The following is a 19,088-nucleotide window of genomic DNA, read 5'->3' on the forward strand; positions in this document are numbered from 1 at the left end:
CTAAGCAAAGTGCAATGTAGCCATTATCGACTGTTATTCCCGGCATAATTACTGTAGTTTCATTCTTACTTTGGAATGTAATGCTTGCTTTTCTAAAATAAGACAGCCTTGATGACGTAACAATTGAGACACAGCTCTCGCCCACACTCTCAAACAACAGGGCGAGTCGCTCTAGCAAGTCACCATTGCTCTCGGTCGCTTGTTTTTTTCCTTCATCACCCTCCTCTCTATCTACTTCCTCTCATTTCCTAAAACTCCAGAATCACATTTTGAAGCACTCAATGTTTTTCCATTAAATTTTTCAAGACCAATGTTTGCTTTTTTACACAGACAAAAAGCTTCATGAGGTAACAGAAGAACACAACAAAAAATAATTGAAATCGCAGTTGGTCTATTTATGACTTTTCTGTATCTGTTGTCAAGTCAATGTATCTGAAATAATTTCTATAATTTGGCCTTCTAACCTCTCAAACTGTATATGTGTGTGAACTGTTGTTTAAACTGCAATGGGAAATGTTTTGTAGTGTTGAAACTACAATCAAGCAAATACTTTAAGGAATAAACTTTTGTGTTTTTGTTTTTGTACATAACTTTTGTAAGCAGATATATATGTATATGTTTGTGTTAATGTGTTTATGCTTATATTTATGCTTGAGATTATAATATATATGTGGTGTATGAGGACTCAACATTTACATTTAGATTAATTGCATGTCTCAATTTTAAATGAGTGTGAACTTATCATTTGCAACTCAGAAGTTGCAATATTAGTAATTTTCTGCCAGGACATCCATTTATTTATTTATTTTTTGGAAATTTCAGTCAACCCTAAAATAACATAAAATACAAGTAAGACACCTGTACAAAAATAAATACGGAAACTATGTTTGTTTGCTTTTTTACAGTGTTAAGTAGCTTTTGTTTATTAATTTACTTACATGTGTGTGAAATTGTGTGAATATGATGCATATATTGGCCACATATAGTATACATTTAGCAGCATGGGGCTCTCAAGATTTAAAGCACCGTTCCAGCTTTTTATTTATTTATTTATTTATTTTTTAACGTATGAGTGTGGAAAAGCACAGCTTAGTTTCTGATTGGGCGTCGGTTCAATAGTAGTGATAAATAAGATAATAGATGACGAAAAGGAGAAATCTTTGTTATTTGTGTTTTTTTAAGGATATTAGTTGAGAATAACTTTGTAAAAAATATAACCGTGGCCTGTAGAAGGTTTAAAAAATGTCTTACATCTTTCTGTCACAAAATCATCACAAAATGAAAGATGAATATCAAAATCATTAATAACCCAGACTATGCAGGAGAACAAGCAAGGTATCTACACTTCAAATACTGATGACAAATAATTAACAAATAATTCAAATTAACTCATAATTCATTATTAACCAAGGTTACAAATTGGCAGCTCTGGAAACAAACAGGAAGATGCTAGGAAACTGAGGCTGTGTCTGAAATCACCCCCTGTACACTTTAATAGGGTACTATTCGAGAGGACAGCCATTGTAGCTGTGATTGAAACCATAGTGGACATATTCGAGTGAGGGTTGTGCCGAATGAATGAAAACTATAGTATGCAAAAGCGGCAGCCCTTCTAGCGCACTCATAGTCTGAATTTTCTCACTCGTTTTCATTCACTCCTTTAATTGGACTATTAGTGGACTAATACAGGGAATAGTGGATGAGGGGCGAAACAACTAAGGAATAGGTCAACTAAGGAAGACAGGAAATAAACAGGAAACGCAGGATTTTTAAGGATACATTTTTAAAATGGTTTGTGGTGTATTGAGACATTGCAATAGAACATAGATACATTAGAACATAAGGTCTTGTTTGAACATTATGATGGGATATTATCATGGGGAAAAAATATTTTAAAGGCATGCAATATATAATCACAAAATGCTGGAAACGTCACAGAAGATGGTCAAAAGGTGGGGACGCACTTTAATGAGCACATTAATTCACTTTCTATTTATATTTCTTATATATATTTTAGATTTATGACCATTTGGTGTTACAGCTGAAAATACAAAAATGTATATTCTGCTTATGTAAATCTTTGGAAACATTGCATTAGAATAAGGTTTACTATAAGGTGCCCTCCAGTCTCATAACAGGCATTGGTCTTAAACTCAGTTCCTGGAGGGCCACAGCTCTGCACAGTTTTGCTCCAACCCAATCAAACACACCTAATCCAGGGAATCAAGCTCTTCAGGATTACTAGAAGTTTACTAGAAGGTGTGAGTTGGAGCTGGTTGGAGCTAAACTCTGGAGAGCTATATGGAAACCCAGGAACTGAGTTTGAGACCTCTGCCCTAAAGGTTTAATGCTAAGACCCTCACTTCCAATCTAAAGTATACATCCCCCCTATAGCCCCAGGGTGTGAAACCAGGTACCCATGTAACCACATAAAGAGATGCTCCATATTCATATAGCCTATCTTATTGATATCACACTGGCTGGTGTCTTAACGGCACTGAAGACTTCCGGGGAAACACTAGTGAAGCCGGTACTTGGCCAAAGTGTGGTGTGGCGCAGCGGGGGGCTGGGGCCCAAGAGGATGCCGACTCCAAGTGATGTAATGTGGTATTGTTAAAGTTGGAAGTTTGACAGTGATTGACAAAAGGGGGTGGCTATTTTTTGTAATCAAATCGGCTTTATTTGTTTGTAATTTAAGATTTGTATAATCACTGGTAACACCTGCTGACTGTTGAAAATGTACCACTTGGAAAATGTATCCTAACACTGCGGGAGAGAGGAAAGAGGAGGAAGACAGAAAAGAAAAGGACGTGAATGTGAAACGGAAAAAGAAGGGGAATTTTGTTCCTGATGAAATATGAAGCACCCTAGGTGATCATGTTCTTGAGCAAGGACCATGACAGAAGCAGCTCATTCTAGTTCAGATGGATGTGAGCAGTTTGTAGCCTACATTCAATACATGTAGTTGTAGAAAAATTTATTTGTAGCCAAATATTTCTAATATATGTAGTATGTTTCATGCTAATGCAAAGGTTTCATGAGCTACATACATTTTAATTTTATTATGCCATTTCTTGGGTCCAAAAATAGGATTCAAGTTAACAGGTTAATGTGTAAAGTGATTTGTTTTTTTAAATGCAACACCTTCACTTCACCAATGAAGCAATGGCATGTCAATCCATTTGTGTGTCTTCCGTGAAGAGAATTCACATCAAATATTAAATCCAGTTCAGTTACTTTTATTGATTAACAAGTAATTATGTCCATGACTTAATTGGGGGAAATGCCTCTAGGAGGTAATTAAGGAATAGAATTAAAAACACAAAACTGTGCAGATATGCATATGTAGATATTGATTGAAGAGAAATAAAATGGAGACTGTAAAATGGTATACAATTTTAACAAAAAATGTTTAATACACTTATTAGTCCATTTAAGAATAAAACAATTCAGCATTCCAACACTAATTTGGAAGGGCTGACCTATATAATCATCTCTGTCACTAAACTTAGTTTTTCTGTGTGGTTTTTTTTTTTTTTTTGTGCTCTCCATTCTGCAGATGGGCTCATGAGAGCTTCTGTCTCAGCGGATATAAATACTCTCTTCTCCCATTCTTCCTCATTCATTCTCTTGCTGTTCTCTTCTTTATATCCTGGTTTTTTTCACTCCCACGTTGTTGTCTCTACATTTCACGCTTTAGCTGGAAATCACAAAAAGATGAGTTTTAATAAACATAAGAACACTGAGCAAATGTTAAGCAGCGCTAAACATGATTTTTTGAAACCCTGTTTTGGGTATCAGCAGGGCTGGGTATTGTCCACTATCTTAATACACACACGTCACTATACAATATTGCGATATTTAGCAAAGCATCATATTATTTTTGCACTGCAAATAATACTAACAAAAAAAAAAAAAAAGTGCTTTTTTTTTTTTTTTTTATAAATAAAATTTGTCTTTAAAAAATGAGTATGTCCACAATTGCATCTATTTGTTAAGTGACCGTTTCATCTTTATTGGAGCTTAACATCCACATTTCCTTAAATTACAATACATAGTATTGTAATATAAACTAATGTATTAATTCACAACTCTGTATCTTGAAACTCCAAGAAAATAATATATTTGTGTTAACTTGATTTACACAAGCAGAGCATGTTCTTGGAACATGATTTACCCAAACAGGACATACCTGGATCGTCCTTAATGGTTCTGGAACAATATTCCTCTAAATTAATCCGATTTTAGAGTAATGCTAAGGGTTGCACATTGTCTATCAATAAATATTCAATAAATATTCACCATGCACTTAACAAGAAGTTAGTTTATATCATATAAAATAAAATGTCTCCATTAGTAGAAATAAGCCAGTTTTTCTATTGGGCTGACAATACAAGGGAAAACAAGTGGAAAGTTCATCATAAATTTCACTGGAGCTCCATGCATGCATGGCTGAATCACAGACAAGTTTAAGACCACATGTTCTCTCAAAGCAACACCAACCACAACAGTAAACATGCAAAAGGATAGAGACATGTAGACATCCATAAAGACAGGTACAGCACGGCTTTTATTGGATACCTTGCATCTGTTACTTGAAAACTGGGAGGTGAGGACTGTTTAGGCTAGAAATGAATATAGTAGGTTAGTGTGAAATTTAAATGAGTGTGAGAGATAAGAGAAAGGAAGGAAGAGTGTGGAATTAAAAAAGAACTTTTTAGTGCAAACAAGTTATATGAAGAAAAATATTAAATGCAATTAATATATAATAAATAGAAAAATGTAAGTTTAAGGAAGAAATGATATTAAGTTTCATTCATAGAAACAAGTCAGCAAGTTTTTAATAGAGTATGAGTATGAATGTAGTTTGACATGTAAAATGTGTTTACTTAAATGCATGTTATTTTATAATTATTATGTGAATACATGCATATTTACATATGTTTGAGAACTCACCCTCCAGGTAGTTGCGGGCAACAAACTTCAGCACCTCATCAATGAGGATAACGGGGAAAGAAAGCTTCAGTACCACCATCCACTGTTCCACGTTCAAGTGAGTTAGTTTGAAAATCATCTGTAAAAGGAAAAGAAAAGTTGTGGCCAGTGTAAGAGATATAGTCAAATATAAAGAACAGGATGAAATAAAGATGAGAGACTTACGGGCAGGGGGTCCACATAGATGATCATGAAGTGGAGGGACATGGAGAGGGTCATGGCAGCCGCTAGCCACAAATTGCTCCATGGAGGCATGCGCAACAAGGACTGATTCTCAGACAAGCTATTGAGAAATACATAGAAACAGAGAAAAACCCTTATTGCCGCCATCAGTGTCGGGGGAAAATTAGCTCAGTTGCATAACCTGACAGTATTGTATGGCATCACTGGCCTCAATTACACCTGCCAATAACGTGTCCCCTCTGATCACCTGGGATCGTGATTTTTCCCCTTTTTCTTTTCTTTTTACATTCTGTGTTTTCATTTATTCAGTAAAATACGCACAGTAAATACACTTAGTGCCAAATGTATAACATAAATGTTAAAAAATTGAACTGCTAATTTGTAGGTGGTGTGTTGTGGTGACCTCAAAAATGGGTGTTGTTTAAGGCACTGTTTTAAGATGCAATTTTTTCGCCAAATTCTAAGGCTGGGATGCATTGTATCTTCCACAGAAATGTAAAAAACAATGATTCAAGATGCTAGACAGAGTCAAGGGAAATTGTAATTACACTGTACATACACTTCACAAGTTACTATTTTAGTGATACATATAGGTTACTGTTAAGAAAGTTGCTGTCAGTGAAGAACGTTACAATTCATTTACACTTACTATAGGGAAAATTTTGGTTAACATACTGCCTTAGACTTTAGATTAGCAAGGAGGCTCACTAGATTTTGGAATATAGCTGTTGAGTTACAAGAGCTGCAACTTCAAGACAAAATCATGTATGACAAAAACTGCAGTTAAGATGTAACCTGTTGAGAGCGTTGAGCATCTCAATTGTGACCAAGACAGACAAGGCCATGGTCATGGGTGGAGCAGCCTCAAACACCTCACACTCAACGCCAACGAAGTCCTCGTTCTCGTCGTGGCACTGCATGAAGTGAGACTACAGCAGCAAGAGAATTTAGCAGGTGTGAACAGATGTAACAAAGGAACTTTCTTTCCATGTGTGCTAAATAGAATAATAAATAATAATATGACGGAGATATTGCTCACCAGCTGGTGGTAGGTGACATGAGGACCCTCATCATCATACAGGAACCAGTGGGCAGCGCCAGCCACAGTAGCAGCACCCACATAACCTGAGGACAGTCAATTCATTAGACTAACACCAAAACTCACATAGAGAACTTGAGTTAGCTGACATCCCACAGAAATAACAAGGATACCAACCACCAATGGCCATGTATCTGAAGAACAGCCAGCCAGAGATCAGGGGCTCTTTGGCAGAGCGAGGAGGCTTGCCCATGATATCAAGATCAGGGGGGTTGAAGCCCAGGGCGGTGGCGGGCAGACCATCAGTCACCAAGTTCACCCACAGCAGTTGGACTGGGATCAGGGCCTCAGGCAGACCGAGAGCAGCAGTCAGGAAAATACTATGAGAAAAGAAGAGAATGTCAAGCGTGAGCATACCATACACGAGTACATTAAACATACATTAAACAAGGCCATGGATTCTCACCAGACGACCTCCCCAACATTGGAAGAAATCAGGTAACGGATAAACTGCTTCATGTTGTTGTAAATGGCTCTGCCTTCCTCAACAGCAGCCACAATAGAAGAGAAGTTGTCATCGGCCAGGACCATCTCAGAGGCTGACTTGGCAACGGCAGTGCCAGAGCCCATGGCAATGCCAATTTCCGCCTTCTTCAAGGCAGGGGCATCGTTGACACCATCACCAGTCTAAAGGAAAGATAACAGCATTACTATATCAACTTAAAAGCAGGGTTTCATGTGATATGGTGTTGAAGGAAGCTGGCTTGTAAATTGTATTTATGTCTCACCATAGCAGTAATCTCATCGAAGCCCTGCAGGAACTCAACAATCTTAGACTTGTGGGAGGGCTCAACACGGGCAAAGCAGCATGCCTTACAGACAGCTTCGCTCTGTTCACCACGGGGCAGGTCATCAAACTCTCGGCCGGTGTAAGCCTTGCCAGTTACATCCTCATCCTCAGTAAAGATGCCAATACGACGGCAGATGGCCACAGCAGTGCCCTTGTTGTCACCTGCGGGTTTTTGTGGACAGGTGTCAGGTCTTGCAATAATAAAAGATTAAAAGGTTGAGGAAGATGACTGATGAAAGGATAGATAAAAAGCATACCAGTGATCATGATAACACGAATGCCAGCAGCCCTGCACAGTTCAATGGAGCCAGTAACTTCTTTACGGGGGGGATCCAACATACCGACACAGCCAACGAAGGTCAAGTCAGTCTGAATAAGACAGAAAAGTAATAAGACAAAGATTTTATGTAGCTTAGCGTTTATTAAACCTTATCCATTATCAATGCTGTAGCATATCATCGCTGTCGAATATCTCCATATTTTGCTATTATCCATATTGATATTATAATTGTGATTGTTTGGATACAGTCTATGCTTTGAGTGAGTACAGCATTTTCTTTACTTTAGAAACCAGAGAATAGTGCAGGCAAACCACTGTAGGTTGGATTGCAGCATTTAGTCTAGCATTTGCAATCTAGTCTTAACGTTGTCTTAAATAGCCTGTAAATAGTAACATTTTTAACATGAAATTCTGGAAAAATTTATTCAACAAGAGGAAAAGCTGAGCATCCACATCCAAAGTTTCCGATATGGAATGTTTTGGATGCCGGTTTCTAGCATGGGCTGACAGCCTTACTAACTACTAACTTACTAACTTGCAGGGCAATAAGCTTTACCAGCCAGACATGGGAGAATGGATAGATGAAATTCATTAAGGTGTTATGTTTTTCATATTCACCTCATAGTCACCAAATTTAGTAGAGTCCTCAAGGTTCATTTCTTCAACCTTCAGGGGATTGTCTCGGGTGGCAAGTGCCAGGCAACGCAGAGTGTCACGGCCAGTACCCCACTCCTTGATGACGGACATGATCTTATCTTTTACAATGCCGGTCAGGGGTACCCGAGTAGAACCAACACGTACATAGGAACACCTGTCAATCACACCCTCTGGAGCGCCCTATATTAACAAAATGAGGAGTCATGAAATGCATCTATTATTTTGTTGAAGATCTCCATCAATATTAACATTTTTGTGATCATTTGCTTCTTAAATCCTTCCAAATAATATTGTGACAGTACCATGGTACAGTGATGCACTAGATAACATATACTTTCACATACCTTGTTATTTGCAAGGAAATTCCAAGAAACCATGTTACTTTTTTGAGTGGGACACATACCTTCACAAACATTTTGCTGCCTGCATCACCCTTGGTAGGGGTACAGTACACAGACATGGATTTCCTGTCACGGGAGAACTCCAGAGTGAAGTTCTTCTTCATTAGCTGCTTCACAACCTACACAGGATAAAAACGGAAACAAATTTGAGTTATAGAGCTATCAGTGCCAAGCTATATTACTGATGTTTTAAGAAGTTTTACATTTCTACTTACACTACAGCAGGCATTTGCTCTCTCAATCTTGGACAGGTTGTTGACATTGCTCTTAAAAACATTCATCTTCTCAACCAAGCAGCACAAAGCAGTTTCAGTGGCCTCACCGACCTTCTCATAGATCTTCTTGGTCTGTAACACAGAGGTAGATGACGGTTATTGTCTTCAGACAAACACAGAAAAGAGAACAAAAGAATGAGGTATGAAAGAGTATGTATCTCTCACCTCATTGTAGTCAAGGGAGGAATCATTGCAGAGGGCGCAGATGGTGGCCAACTCAACTAAACCGTCATACTGACCGCAGTCAACACGAGCACCCATCTTTGAGCTAAGAGAAAGATGCCACTCGGATTACATTTGTGACTTTAACATGCTGATAGCCTGATAATAAAAAGGAGCATTTTAGGGGAAGTGTTTTATTGTGTACTTACACCTCACCCTCGGGTGTGTACTTGGAGCCAGAGATATCAAAGGAGTCAAGTTCAACGTGATCACCATCAACTCTATCAATGATGAACATCTGTAATAATACACAATTTCATCTTAGTGTACAAGTAAAAATATGCCATTATTAATATAAATGTATACATGCACAAGACAGTCAGTACCACTTGCAGCACCCAAAGAAATGACTTTGCTTTTTTCCAAACACACCTACTTCCCCCTCCAATCTGCCATTTTTGGGAAAGTAAATAAATAAATAAATAGTCCTTCCCCAAACTCTCAAACTTGGTTGATCCAGTAGTTGCCATTTGAGCCCGGGAAAAAAACTTAAATTATATTATCTTGTCGGCGCCGATAGCCTAGTGGTTAGTGTGCCGACATATAGCACAATGGTGACCCGAGTTTGATTCCTGTCTCTAGGTCCTTTGCCGATCCCGCCCCCCTCTCTCCACCCAATACTTTCCTGTCTGCATGCCACTGTCCTATCTAATAATAAAACTCTGGCCATTTGATAATACCTAGAATATCAAAATCGACTACGGGCGGCAGATCCTATTCCTATTTAGCACCCAAACTCTGGAACAATCTACCTAACACTGTTCGGGAGGCAGACACACTCTGTCAGTTTAAATCTAGATTAAAGACCCATCTCTTTAGCCTGGCTTACACATAACACATTAATACGCTTCTATTATTCAAATCCGTTAAAGGATTGTTAGGCTGCATTAATTAGATCAACCGGGAACGCTCCCCATAACACACAATGTACTCGTTACATCGTAAGTAGAATGGCATCTACGCTAATATTTGCCTGTTTCTTTCCTATTCTGTTTCTCAGTCTGTATCCGGTCAGATGGTGGATCAGCACCAAGAGATGATGTCTACAGCCCTGATCGTCAGCGGAGACCAGGACCCCCAGATGACCCCCAGAGACATATCCCCAGTGAAAACCTCGATTGAATACAATAAAACTAAAAAAATATAACAAAATAACTAAAATATAATAAAATACCTAACTACATAATACTACTATTGTTAGAAATTGCAAAAAAATTTAAATAGAAATATAAACTTTTGAACTGCGGGTTATGTCTGGTCAGAGGAGAACTGGCCCCCCGACTGAGCCTGGTTTCTCCCAAGGTTTTTTTTTCTCTATTCTGTCACAGAGGGAGTTTTGGTTCCTTGCCGCTGTCACCTCTGGCTTGCTCAGTTGGGGACACTTAATTTCTAGCGATTATCGCCGATTTGATTGCACAGATAATATTTAAACTAAACTGAGCTAGACAATGACATCTCTGAATTCAATAATGAAATGCCTTTAACTGAAAATTGAAAATTGAGTGTTTAATCTTATCATTATACATTACTGACACTCTATCCTCTAATTTGATACTGTTAAGTGCTTTGACACGATCTGTATTGTTAAAAGCGCTATATAAATAAAGGTGACTTGACTTAATAAAAGGCATAAAATCCCCCAAAATAAAAATATTATATTATCTTATCCAAGTGAACTCGGAAAGTCAGCCTACTGATGGCTTACAGTTGTTTCAGCAGATTAAACTGGGAGAAGAGTATTTCCTCGGTGAAATAATTATACACTTCACCTTTAGGATTACAGTATATCAGTATTAGCAATAGCTTTATTGTTTCTTAGTTGATGTGTATACATAAAGATAGCTGAACACCTACTTTGGTCACACACATCTGATTGGTGGTCAGGGTGCCAGTCTTGTCGGAGCAGATGACAGAAGTACAGCCCAGGGTCTCCACAGAGGGCAGTGAACGGACAATGGCATTTTTCTTGGCCATACGTCTGGTACCAAGAGCCAGACAGGTAGTGATGACAGCAGGCAGACCTGATGAGAGTAGAGTTTATGGTTGGATTAATATCTTTTAATAATATTGATAATCTCAAAAGGTTTAGATAATATGCTTTATGTAAAGTATAGACTAAAGGTCAAGCTTTTAGCCCTGTTCTGGACATAATGTGGTGTGTAGTGGGAATTACATAATTAACTTTGGGAGATGTGTTGCACATGTTATCATGCTCACCCTCAGGGATAGCAGCTACAGCCAGAGCAACAGCGATCTTGAAGTAGTAGACAGCGCCACGGATCCAGGATCCACCATGGACGGGGTCATTGAAGTGGCCGATGTTGATCATCCAGACAGCGACGCAGATCAGAGAGATAACCTTAGAGAGCTGCTCACCAAACTCATCCAGTTTCTGCTGCAGAGGGGTCTTCTCCTGCTCTGTGGCGGCCATCTGGTCACGGATCTTACCAATCTCAGTGGATACACCAGTAGCAACAGCAACGCCAATAGCCTTGCCAGCAGCAATGTTTGTGCCCTATAGGTGGGAAAGGAAACTTAAACTACTTCTTGTTCTTGGAACAATACTTCTTTCTACTATGAAGACTTTATGATCAGGCATGGGTTTATGATTATGTTTGTTGTTCCAGTACCAAAAACCGTTAGAGCTATCATTATCTTATAGGAACTTTCTTCCAGAAACTTGTGTGTATTGAGGTACGAGTAGAAACCAGTTGATGAGTAGTTGGAGGAGTTTGTGGATGAAAACTCACAGAGAAAAGCATGTTCTTTTTGTCCTGATTGACAGCTCTGGGGTCGGGGACAGGCTCGGTGTGCTTGATCACACTGACGGACTCACCTGTACAAAGAGTTAACCATATTTATATACAGTTACAATAAAATATAATACACAATAAATATACACCGGAGAAGAGAGTGCTGCTGCTTTACAAATTAATTTTAGTTAAAAAGAAACCACTTGTCATATTTGCAGCATTTGTATAGTTTTAATGTTCTAACAAATTTTATACCAGTGGGCCCATTTTAATGATCATTGTTAGAGTAGAGAGTAGAGGAGAACACTGTTAAAAGCACTAACCAGTCAGGATGGACTGGTCAACACGAAGGGTGGTGGAACGGATAGCAGTAATCCTGATGTCAGCAGGAACTTTATCACCAACTAGGAAAGATAGCAGTATAGCAAAACACTAGTGATTCATGACCAGTGCTACAACAAAAAGAACCTGAACAAAAATCAGGCCTACAGTAAACTTTCAAAATATATTTAGCTATGGACCAGAGATTATAGTGTATGTGGGGGGTATAGTATTCTATGCAATGTGCTCTGTTGTATTACTGCACATAGCGACAAAAAAAGTAGGTCACCATGGGACTTACAGAAAATCTGTATTGACATACAGAAGATCTGCAAACTGTGTTAAAAAATAATAAGTATTTCTATAAGCTATTCCAAAATGAAGAGACTGTGAAAAAAGAGCATGTGAAAAAGACGTACCAGACACCTCCACAATGTCACCAGGGACAATCTCTCTGGCCTTGATCATCTGGACGTTCTTTCTGTCAGAACGGTAGACCTTACCCATCTCAGGCTCATACTCCTTCAGAGCCTCAATGGCGCTCTCAGCATTACGCTCCTGAATGACAGACAGCCATTTGCTTGGTTTACATAACAGATGCAAGTGAGTTATGCATTCACATAATTTACTTTATGAAATCAGTAAAGGCTACATTTATCTGTGTATCTGGTGCATTACCTGCCACACACCGACGATGGCATTGGCAATGAGAATGAGCAAAATGACAAAAGGCTCAACAAAGGCAGTGACGGTCTCTTCACCTTCCTCAAACCAGGCCAGGACCTAAAAGCACACAAAGAGAGATTCAGGATATATATCAAGACAAATATAAATAAATATTAAGACTTGACATCTTTGCAGTATCCTTTGAATTTTCTACGAATTATTCATGAAGAAACATCTGATAAGATTTATGTTTCATCCATGAAAGATATTAAACAGGTCCTTAAAATAATTTCAGAATGTACTTCAATACAGAGTTTTGTACTTCAGTATACAGTTTTGCTAAATAATGTTTGATCCCACTCAGTAGTGTTTTATGAGACGATGAAATGAAACACAAAATAATCTGAAGTTAAATCTTACAAAATGTAGAAAAATGTATAGGCAATTACACCATTAATATAACGATTTTAGAGAAGTTAAAGATATTTTCCAAGTACTTTCGAATAAACTTTATTGATCAGTGGAAGGCTTAGAGGCTTACTGGGCCCACCCTAAATATTACTTCTGAAATTCATGATGCTATTGGTCTAGTTGCTTAATTTCTTCCCTTGTGCAATGCATGCATACATAAAAACCGGTCAAAATATTATTTCACAATATTGTTGCACAACAGTCCTGCTGTTATAACTACTCTCGCTGTGCTTTCTCTCATGCATCTCTCCTGACCTTTCAAAAGGATAGAGTTTCTGTCTTCAACTTGAGTCCTTCTTAAAATAACCCCTTCTCCTTCACTCATGTCTTCTGAGCCCCTTAATATTTTCCTTCTAAGGCTATTGGAACAGCTGGTTGAGGCACAGTGTGGAGGGTGGCAGACATTAATACCCCCCCCATGTTCACCTCTAACCTCCCAATAACCACTGAACCCCTAAACATCCACCTTACAGAGTCTTTCCTGCTTAGAAAGCTGTGAGATAAATAACACCATTTGTATGGCTTCCTGACACAATAAATTAAGATCAGTCAGCTCTATAGGATACTATTTGATTGCCAACATATCATAATGCCGATGCTGTGCTCCTCTCAGTACTATGTAGACTTTTGCACATGACCATAACGCTAAAATAAATGGCAAATTAGCATATGTACCTTGTTGCATAACACCATAAATGGTCGTGGTGTACGTTACAGCATGAAGTGCAGTATGACAACCTATACTGTCACAACAGCTGTTCACACAACACACTGCTAAAGTTTAAAGGGTATGTTTAAAAGTGTGTGACATGCTGTATCTATATGCTGACAGAGCTGATTAAATCACATGAAGCAAAGTGTTACGTTTGTTCTAAAAAATATATGATTCTATGTATGATTTTATAATGTTCACTTTATGCTCAATAAAAATATTTATTAAATATCAACTAAATATAAATTAATATTTAATAAATATCAACATTTAGACGAACACCTCAAACATGGTTATTGATTTTTCTCTGTGGTTGCAAACTATTTGCAGTGTTTTCTGAACTGTCCACTTGTTAGTAACTTACGAAAGAGATGCAGGCAGCAAGCAGCAAAATTCTGACCAACAGATCTTCAAACTGCTCAATGATCAGGTCCCAGATGGATTTTCCTAAAAGGAATGGGAATTTAGTCCAATCCTTACCAGATTTAAAGATTCTATTGATGTCATAGTGGCTGGTGAATATGGACTTGATTTATTTCTCACAATGTCACTTTTTTAGCAATATGTTTGTACTTACCCTCCTCAGCTGGCAGCTCTGAGAAACAAAGTATAGACGGAGACAAGAGAAAAAAAAGAAAGAAAGAAAATGAACAACCGACCAAAATTCAAGACAGCACAACAACATTACCCTGGCCAATCTTTCATTGTACCTCAGAGGCGCTATTAAGCCATAACATTTCCAGCTGATTTTTATTTGACACATATGAAAAAAGAAGTATTAAGAACTTTACAGGTGACTTACAGAAAGTACTAGTAAAAAAGAATATGTTCAATCTCACACAGAAACAGCTATACAGATGTTTTGCACTGTATTTATCATTTTGGAACTGACATATTGGTAAAATATCAACTGTTTACCAGCGATACTGACGTTTATAGTCCCAATATTCAATATTCATATATTTATTAGCTTTCTACAAGGGACGTATTCCAACACTTGGGATCATTTGATTTTTTTTTTTAAAGACTTGTGCATGCCAAGTTCTCTCTGTACAGAAGGGCCTGTTTTGTACATCATTACTTGGTAATGCCAATAACATATCTAATCACCCAGGCCAACTTCAGCCTGAACCTAAGAATCTCCCTCCCCCATCTGCCTGAAATACTGCTAATCTAATAAGACCTCTCAAATAACCAACAAGGTCACTGTGCCATCACCTGTCTTTCTTCCCTTCTCCCGCTCCACCAAAGTCTATTTTCAATCCCAGCTTCTGCACCACAACCTGTTGATGTCCCTTGAAATGCCACTGAAAAGTCTGAACATTTGAGAAAATCCTAAACCATCTATGCAATTGCATCTACTGATTTCACAATTTAAAAGTTTAACCCAAAAGCACTATTGTAATGCTATCGCTGTGCCTTCCTAAAAAGAGACATTTCCACCAGTCACAGTGTTTGGTTGTCTTTCTATTAAACCCCGCATGCGTCTTCAAGACATCTCATGAATCTCACCATTGTAGCCGTACTTAGCCAGGTTCTTCTTGAACTGATCCGGGGAAAGACCTGTTGTTTCACTAACTGTGAAGTAGGCCAGACATTCGGCCGGGGACTTGATATGGGCGTCCTCCATCCTGTCAAGGGTGAAGGATCTTCAAGAGTGGCGAAAGCTTAGTTAAACAGGTCTATCCGTGCCTTTTATTGATTGTCCCTATTGCTCTTGTTGCTCTCTGTACTACAAAATCTGCCCCCCGTTGCTTGGACCCCCTCCTCACAGAAGTGATGGACTGACAGAAAGAGCGAATAAATTCACACATGTGCAGTGTTTTATACTACTGCCAGCTGCCCTATTGGTCAAAGTTGCCCGTCGCCACACCCCAAAATTCCAATCAGTTGCGTATGGCTCTGCAGGGCCGAGTTATAGTCTAGGGGTTGAACGTCTTCGGCATCTCAGACTTGAGGATGTGGGGGGTTATTTGGTGGGCAAGGAGCATGAGGCAGTAGCATACGTAGGGGGTAGCACTGAAATGAAAAGTTGATCTGTTTTTGGAACATGCATGGTCAGTGGAATAAGGAGAGTGGAGAAGGTGAGAGAGCTAGAGTGAGTGATGGGCCAAGTGGCCTCTGATGGGAGGGGGCAGTTAGAGGAGTGCTGGAAGGTTAATTTGGAACAAGCATTAGAGGAGTGTGGTTACATGGGAGGCTTAAAGTGTCACACTGACATCCACACATTGGTTTGGCATGGACAAGAACACAATCATTTCCTACACTCTCAGAAATAAAGGTACAAAAGCTGTCACTGGGGCGGTACCTTTTCAAAAGGTACACTTTTGTACCTGTTAGGTTCTAATTTGTACCTTTAAGGTACCAAAATGGACTCTTTAGGTACAGACATGTACCTTTTGAAAAGGTACCGCCCCGGTGACAGCTATTGTACCTTTATTTCTGAGAGTGTATGATCCTTTTCAGATCTGTCATAGCATTAAGATCTGATTAAAAAACTAGAAAATGATGTAGAGCATCACTAGGCATTTTAGCCAAGTATCCATGGCTAATTACTGAAAACATATTTACAGTATTTCATGTCTAACACACTCTCGTGACAACTTATAACTACGTTTGGCGAATTCATATAATTTATATGAATTCATATATAGTCTCATTTGTACGTTTTCTTACCATCTGGTTATGTGCCACTGACAGGTTTAGGGGTGGGCCTTAATTCGTACTTTTTGAATCACATTGTACGAATTGTTACGAAATTGCCACGTTATAAAATAGTTATGTTTCTCATGAGATTGGAATAGACATTTCATTATTATCCTTGTTTTTGTCTGGCTGCCCTTCGAAACAGTTATTTGTGTTTATTTTACACAGAAAACGTTTAGAGATTAAAAGTTCTCAAAGGTCTCCATAATTTAGTAAGCACAGTGTCTCCTACAGCATTGTTGTTTTTAACAAAGGATTTGCTCAAGAGGGGCATTACTGAAAATAATGAGATGTTATGCTGATTAAAATCATTCAGTGAAGGATTCGTTAGGCCCAGTTTCCACCTGCTTTTCAGTGATCTGATCACATGTGATCAAGTGAGACATTTTATTGTATTGGGATGGCATTATTGTGCCATCCCAAAGAGCCAAAAAATCACTTTCACAAACTTTTACATTAACTGTTCCCTCCTGGCGGAATGACCTGTCCAGCTCAATTCAAGCAGCTGAGTCCCAAGCCATGTTCAAGAAACGGCTAAAACACATCTCTTCCATCTTTAGTTGACTTAACACTTGCACTCTCTATTAGTTTTCTAAATGCTTGTTTTCTTTATAAAAAAGGCATCTAACACTAGCTTTCGCTATTCTTTTTCTATGCTATCTACTTGTCTTCTTTTTATTATATGTGTGTGTGTGTGTGTGTGTATATATATATATATATATATATATATATATATAGTGCCCTCCACTAATACTGGCACCCTTGGTAAATATGAGCAAAGGTGGCTGTGAAAATAAATCTGCATTGTTTATCCTTTTGATCTTTCATTCAGAAAATTCACAAAATTCTAACCTATCATTGAAGTAAAACAATTGAAAGTGGGGGGAAAATCTCATTGTGAAATAAATGCTTTCTTTAGTTCATGTTGGTCACAATTATTGGCACCCAATTATTGCAACGTCCTTTTGCCAAGATAACAGCTCTGAGTTTTCTCCTATAATCCCTGAAGAGTTTGGAGAACACCTGATAAAAGATCAGAGACCATTCCTTAATACAGAATCTCTCCAGATCCTTCAGATTCACAGCTCCATGTTGGTGCTTCTTCTCTTCAGTTCACCGCACTCATTTTCTATAGAGTTCAGGTCAGAGGACTTGGGCAGCCATGGCAAAAGCTTAATTTTGTGCTCAGTGACCCATTTTTGTTTTGATTTTGATGTTTGTTTTGGATTATTGTCCTGATCGAAGATCCAACCATGGCTCATCATAAGATTTCTAACAGAGGCAGTCAGGTTTAGATTTTTTATCTGTTGGTATTTGATAGAATCCATGATGCCATGCATCTGAACAAGACCTCAGGCAGAAAAACAGGCCCACAACATTAAAGATCCAGCAGGATATTTAACTGTGGACATGGGGTACTTTTATCCCCATTTGTACTAAACCCATCTGGTGGGTTTGACACCAAAAAGCTCTTAGTTTCATCTGACCATAGAAGCCAGTGCCATTTGAAGTTCCAGTCATGTCTGACACCTAAATATGCTGGAGTTTGTTTTTGGATGAGCAAGGGAAATTTTCTTGAAACCCTCCCGAACAACATGTGGTGATGTAGGAGCTCTTTGATATATACAGTGAGGAAAATAAGTATTTGAACACCCTGCTATTTTGCAAGTTCTCCCACTTAGAAATCATGGAGGGGTCTGAAATTGTCATCGTAGGTGCATGTCCACTGTGAGAGACATAATCTAAAAAAAAAAATCCAGAAATCACAATGTATGATTTTTTAACTATTTATTTGTATGATACACCTGCAAATAAGTATTTGAACACCTGTCTATCAGCTAGAATTCTGACCCTCAAAGACCTGTTAGTCTGCCTTTAAAATGTCCACCTCCACTCCATTTATTATCCTAAATTAGATGCACCTGTTTGAGGTCGTTAGCTGCATAAAGACACCTGTCCACCCCATACAATCAGTAAGAATCCAACTACTAACATGGCCAAGACCAAAGAGCTGTCCAAAGACACTAGAGACAAAATTGTACACCTCCACAAGACTGGAAAGGGCTACGGGGAAATTGCCAAGCAGCTTGGTGAAAAAAGGTCCACTGTTGGAGCAATCATTAGAAAATGGAAGAAGCTAAACATGACTGTCAATCTCCCTCGGACTGGGGCTCCATGCAAGATCTCACCTCGTGGGGTCTCAATGATCCTAAGAAAGGTGAGAAATCAGCCCAGAACTACACAGGAGGAGCTGGTCAATGACCTGAAAAGAGCTGGGACCACCGTTTCCAAGGTTACTGTTGGTAATACACTAAGACGTCATGGTTTGAAATCATGCATGGCACGGAAGGTTCACCTGCTTAAACCAGCACATGTCCAGGCCCGACTTAAGTTTGCCAATGACCATTTGGATGATCCAGAGGAGTCATGGGAGAAAGTCATGTGGTCAGATGAGACCAAAATATAACTTTTTGGTCATAATTCCACTAAACGTGTTTGGAGGAAGAAGAATGATGAGTACCATCCCAAGAACACCATCCCTACTGTGAAGCATGGG

The 19,088-nt window shown here is 38.7% G+C and overlaps 1 protein-coding gene across 2 annotated transcripts; it reads right to left on the minus strand.

Moving 5' to 3' along the window:
* Nucleotides 1-3,223: 3,223 nt before the first annotated feature.
* Nucleotides 3,224-15,631, minus strand: atp2a1l (ATPase sarcoplasmic/endoplasmic reticulum Ca2+ transporting 1, like). Of its 2 annotated transcripts, XM_058794199.1 has the most exons (24): nucleotides 15,338-15,630; nucleotides 14,403-14,420; nucleotides 14,190-14,272; nucleotides 12,655-12,759; nucleotides 12,396-12,534; nucleotides 11,979-12,059; nucleotides 11,653-11,738; nucleotides 11,120-11,417; nucleotides 10,757-10,923; nucleotides 9,052-9,140; nucleotides 8,846-8,948; nucleotides 8,621-8,752; nucleotides 8,408-8,524; nucleotides 7,966-8,184; nucleotides 7,325-7,436; nucleotides 7,006-7,229; nucleotides 6,684-6,904; nucleotides 6,395-6,597; nucleotides 6,218-6,303; nucleotides 5,974-6,107; nucleotides 5,161-5,278; nucleotides 4,957-5,074; nucleotides 4,582-4,625; nucleotides 3,224-3,700 (listed from the first exon to the last, which is right to left on the minus strand). In XM_058794199.1, exons 1-23 carry the CDS (start codon nucleotides 15,453-15,455, stop codon nucleotides 4,621-4,623), a joined length of 2,976 nt encoding a protein of 991 aa, XP_058650182.1. In that variant the 5' UTR covers nucleotides 15,456-15,630; the 3' UTR covers nucleotides 3,224-3,700; nucleotides 4,582-4,620. The 2 variants fall into 2 exon arrangements, with proteins under 2 accessions (XP_058650182.1, XP_058650181.1); XM_058794198.1 differs by lacking the exon at nucleotides 4,582-4,625 and having other exon boundaries at nucleotides 15,338-15,631.
* Nucleotides 15,632-19,088: the final 3,457 nt, after the last annotated feature.

The sequence above is a fragment of the Onychostoma macrolepis genome, chromosome 12, assembly GCF_012432095.1.
Source record: "Onychostoma macrolepis isolate SWU-2019 chromosome 12, ASM1243209v1, whole genome shotgun sequence".
Lineage (NCBI taxonomy): Eukaryota > Metazoa > Chordata > Actinopteri > Cypriniformes > Cyprinidae > Onychostoma > Onychostoma macrolepis.

Excerpts from the sequence above, each read along its gene's own strand:
- atp2a1l (XM_058794198.1), bottom strand. The coding sequence starts at position 15,455 with ATGGAGGACGCCCATATCAAGTCCCCGGCCGAATGTCTGGCCTACTTC. Across the intron at positions 12,060-12,395 it reads TGACATTGTGGAGGTGTCTG|TTGGTGATAAAGTTCCTGCT; the intron begins GTACGTCTTTTT and ends TATCTTTCCTAG. Across the intron at positions 5,075-5,160 it reads TCTATGTGGACCCCCTGCCC|ATGATTTTCAAACTAACTCA; the intron begins GTAAGTCTCTCA and ends TTCCTTTTACAG.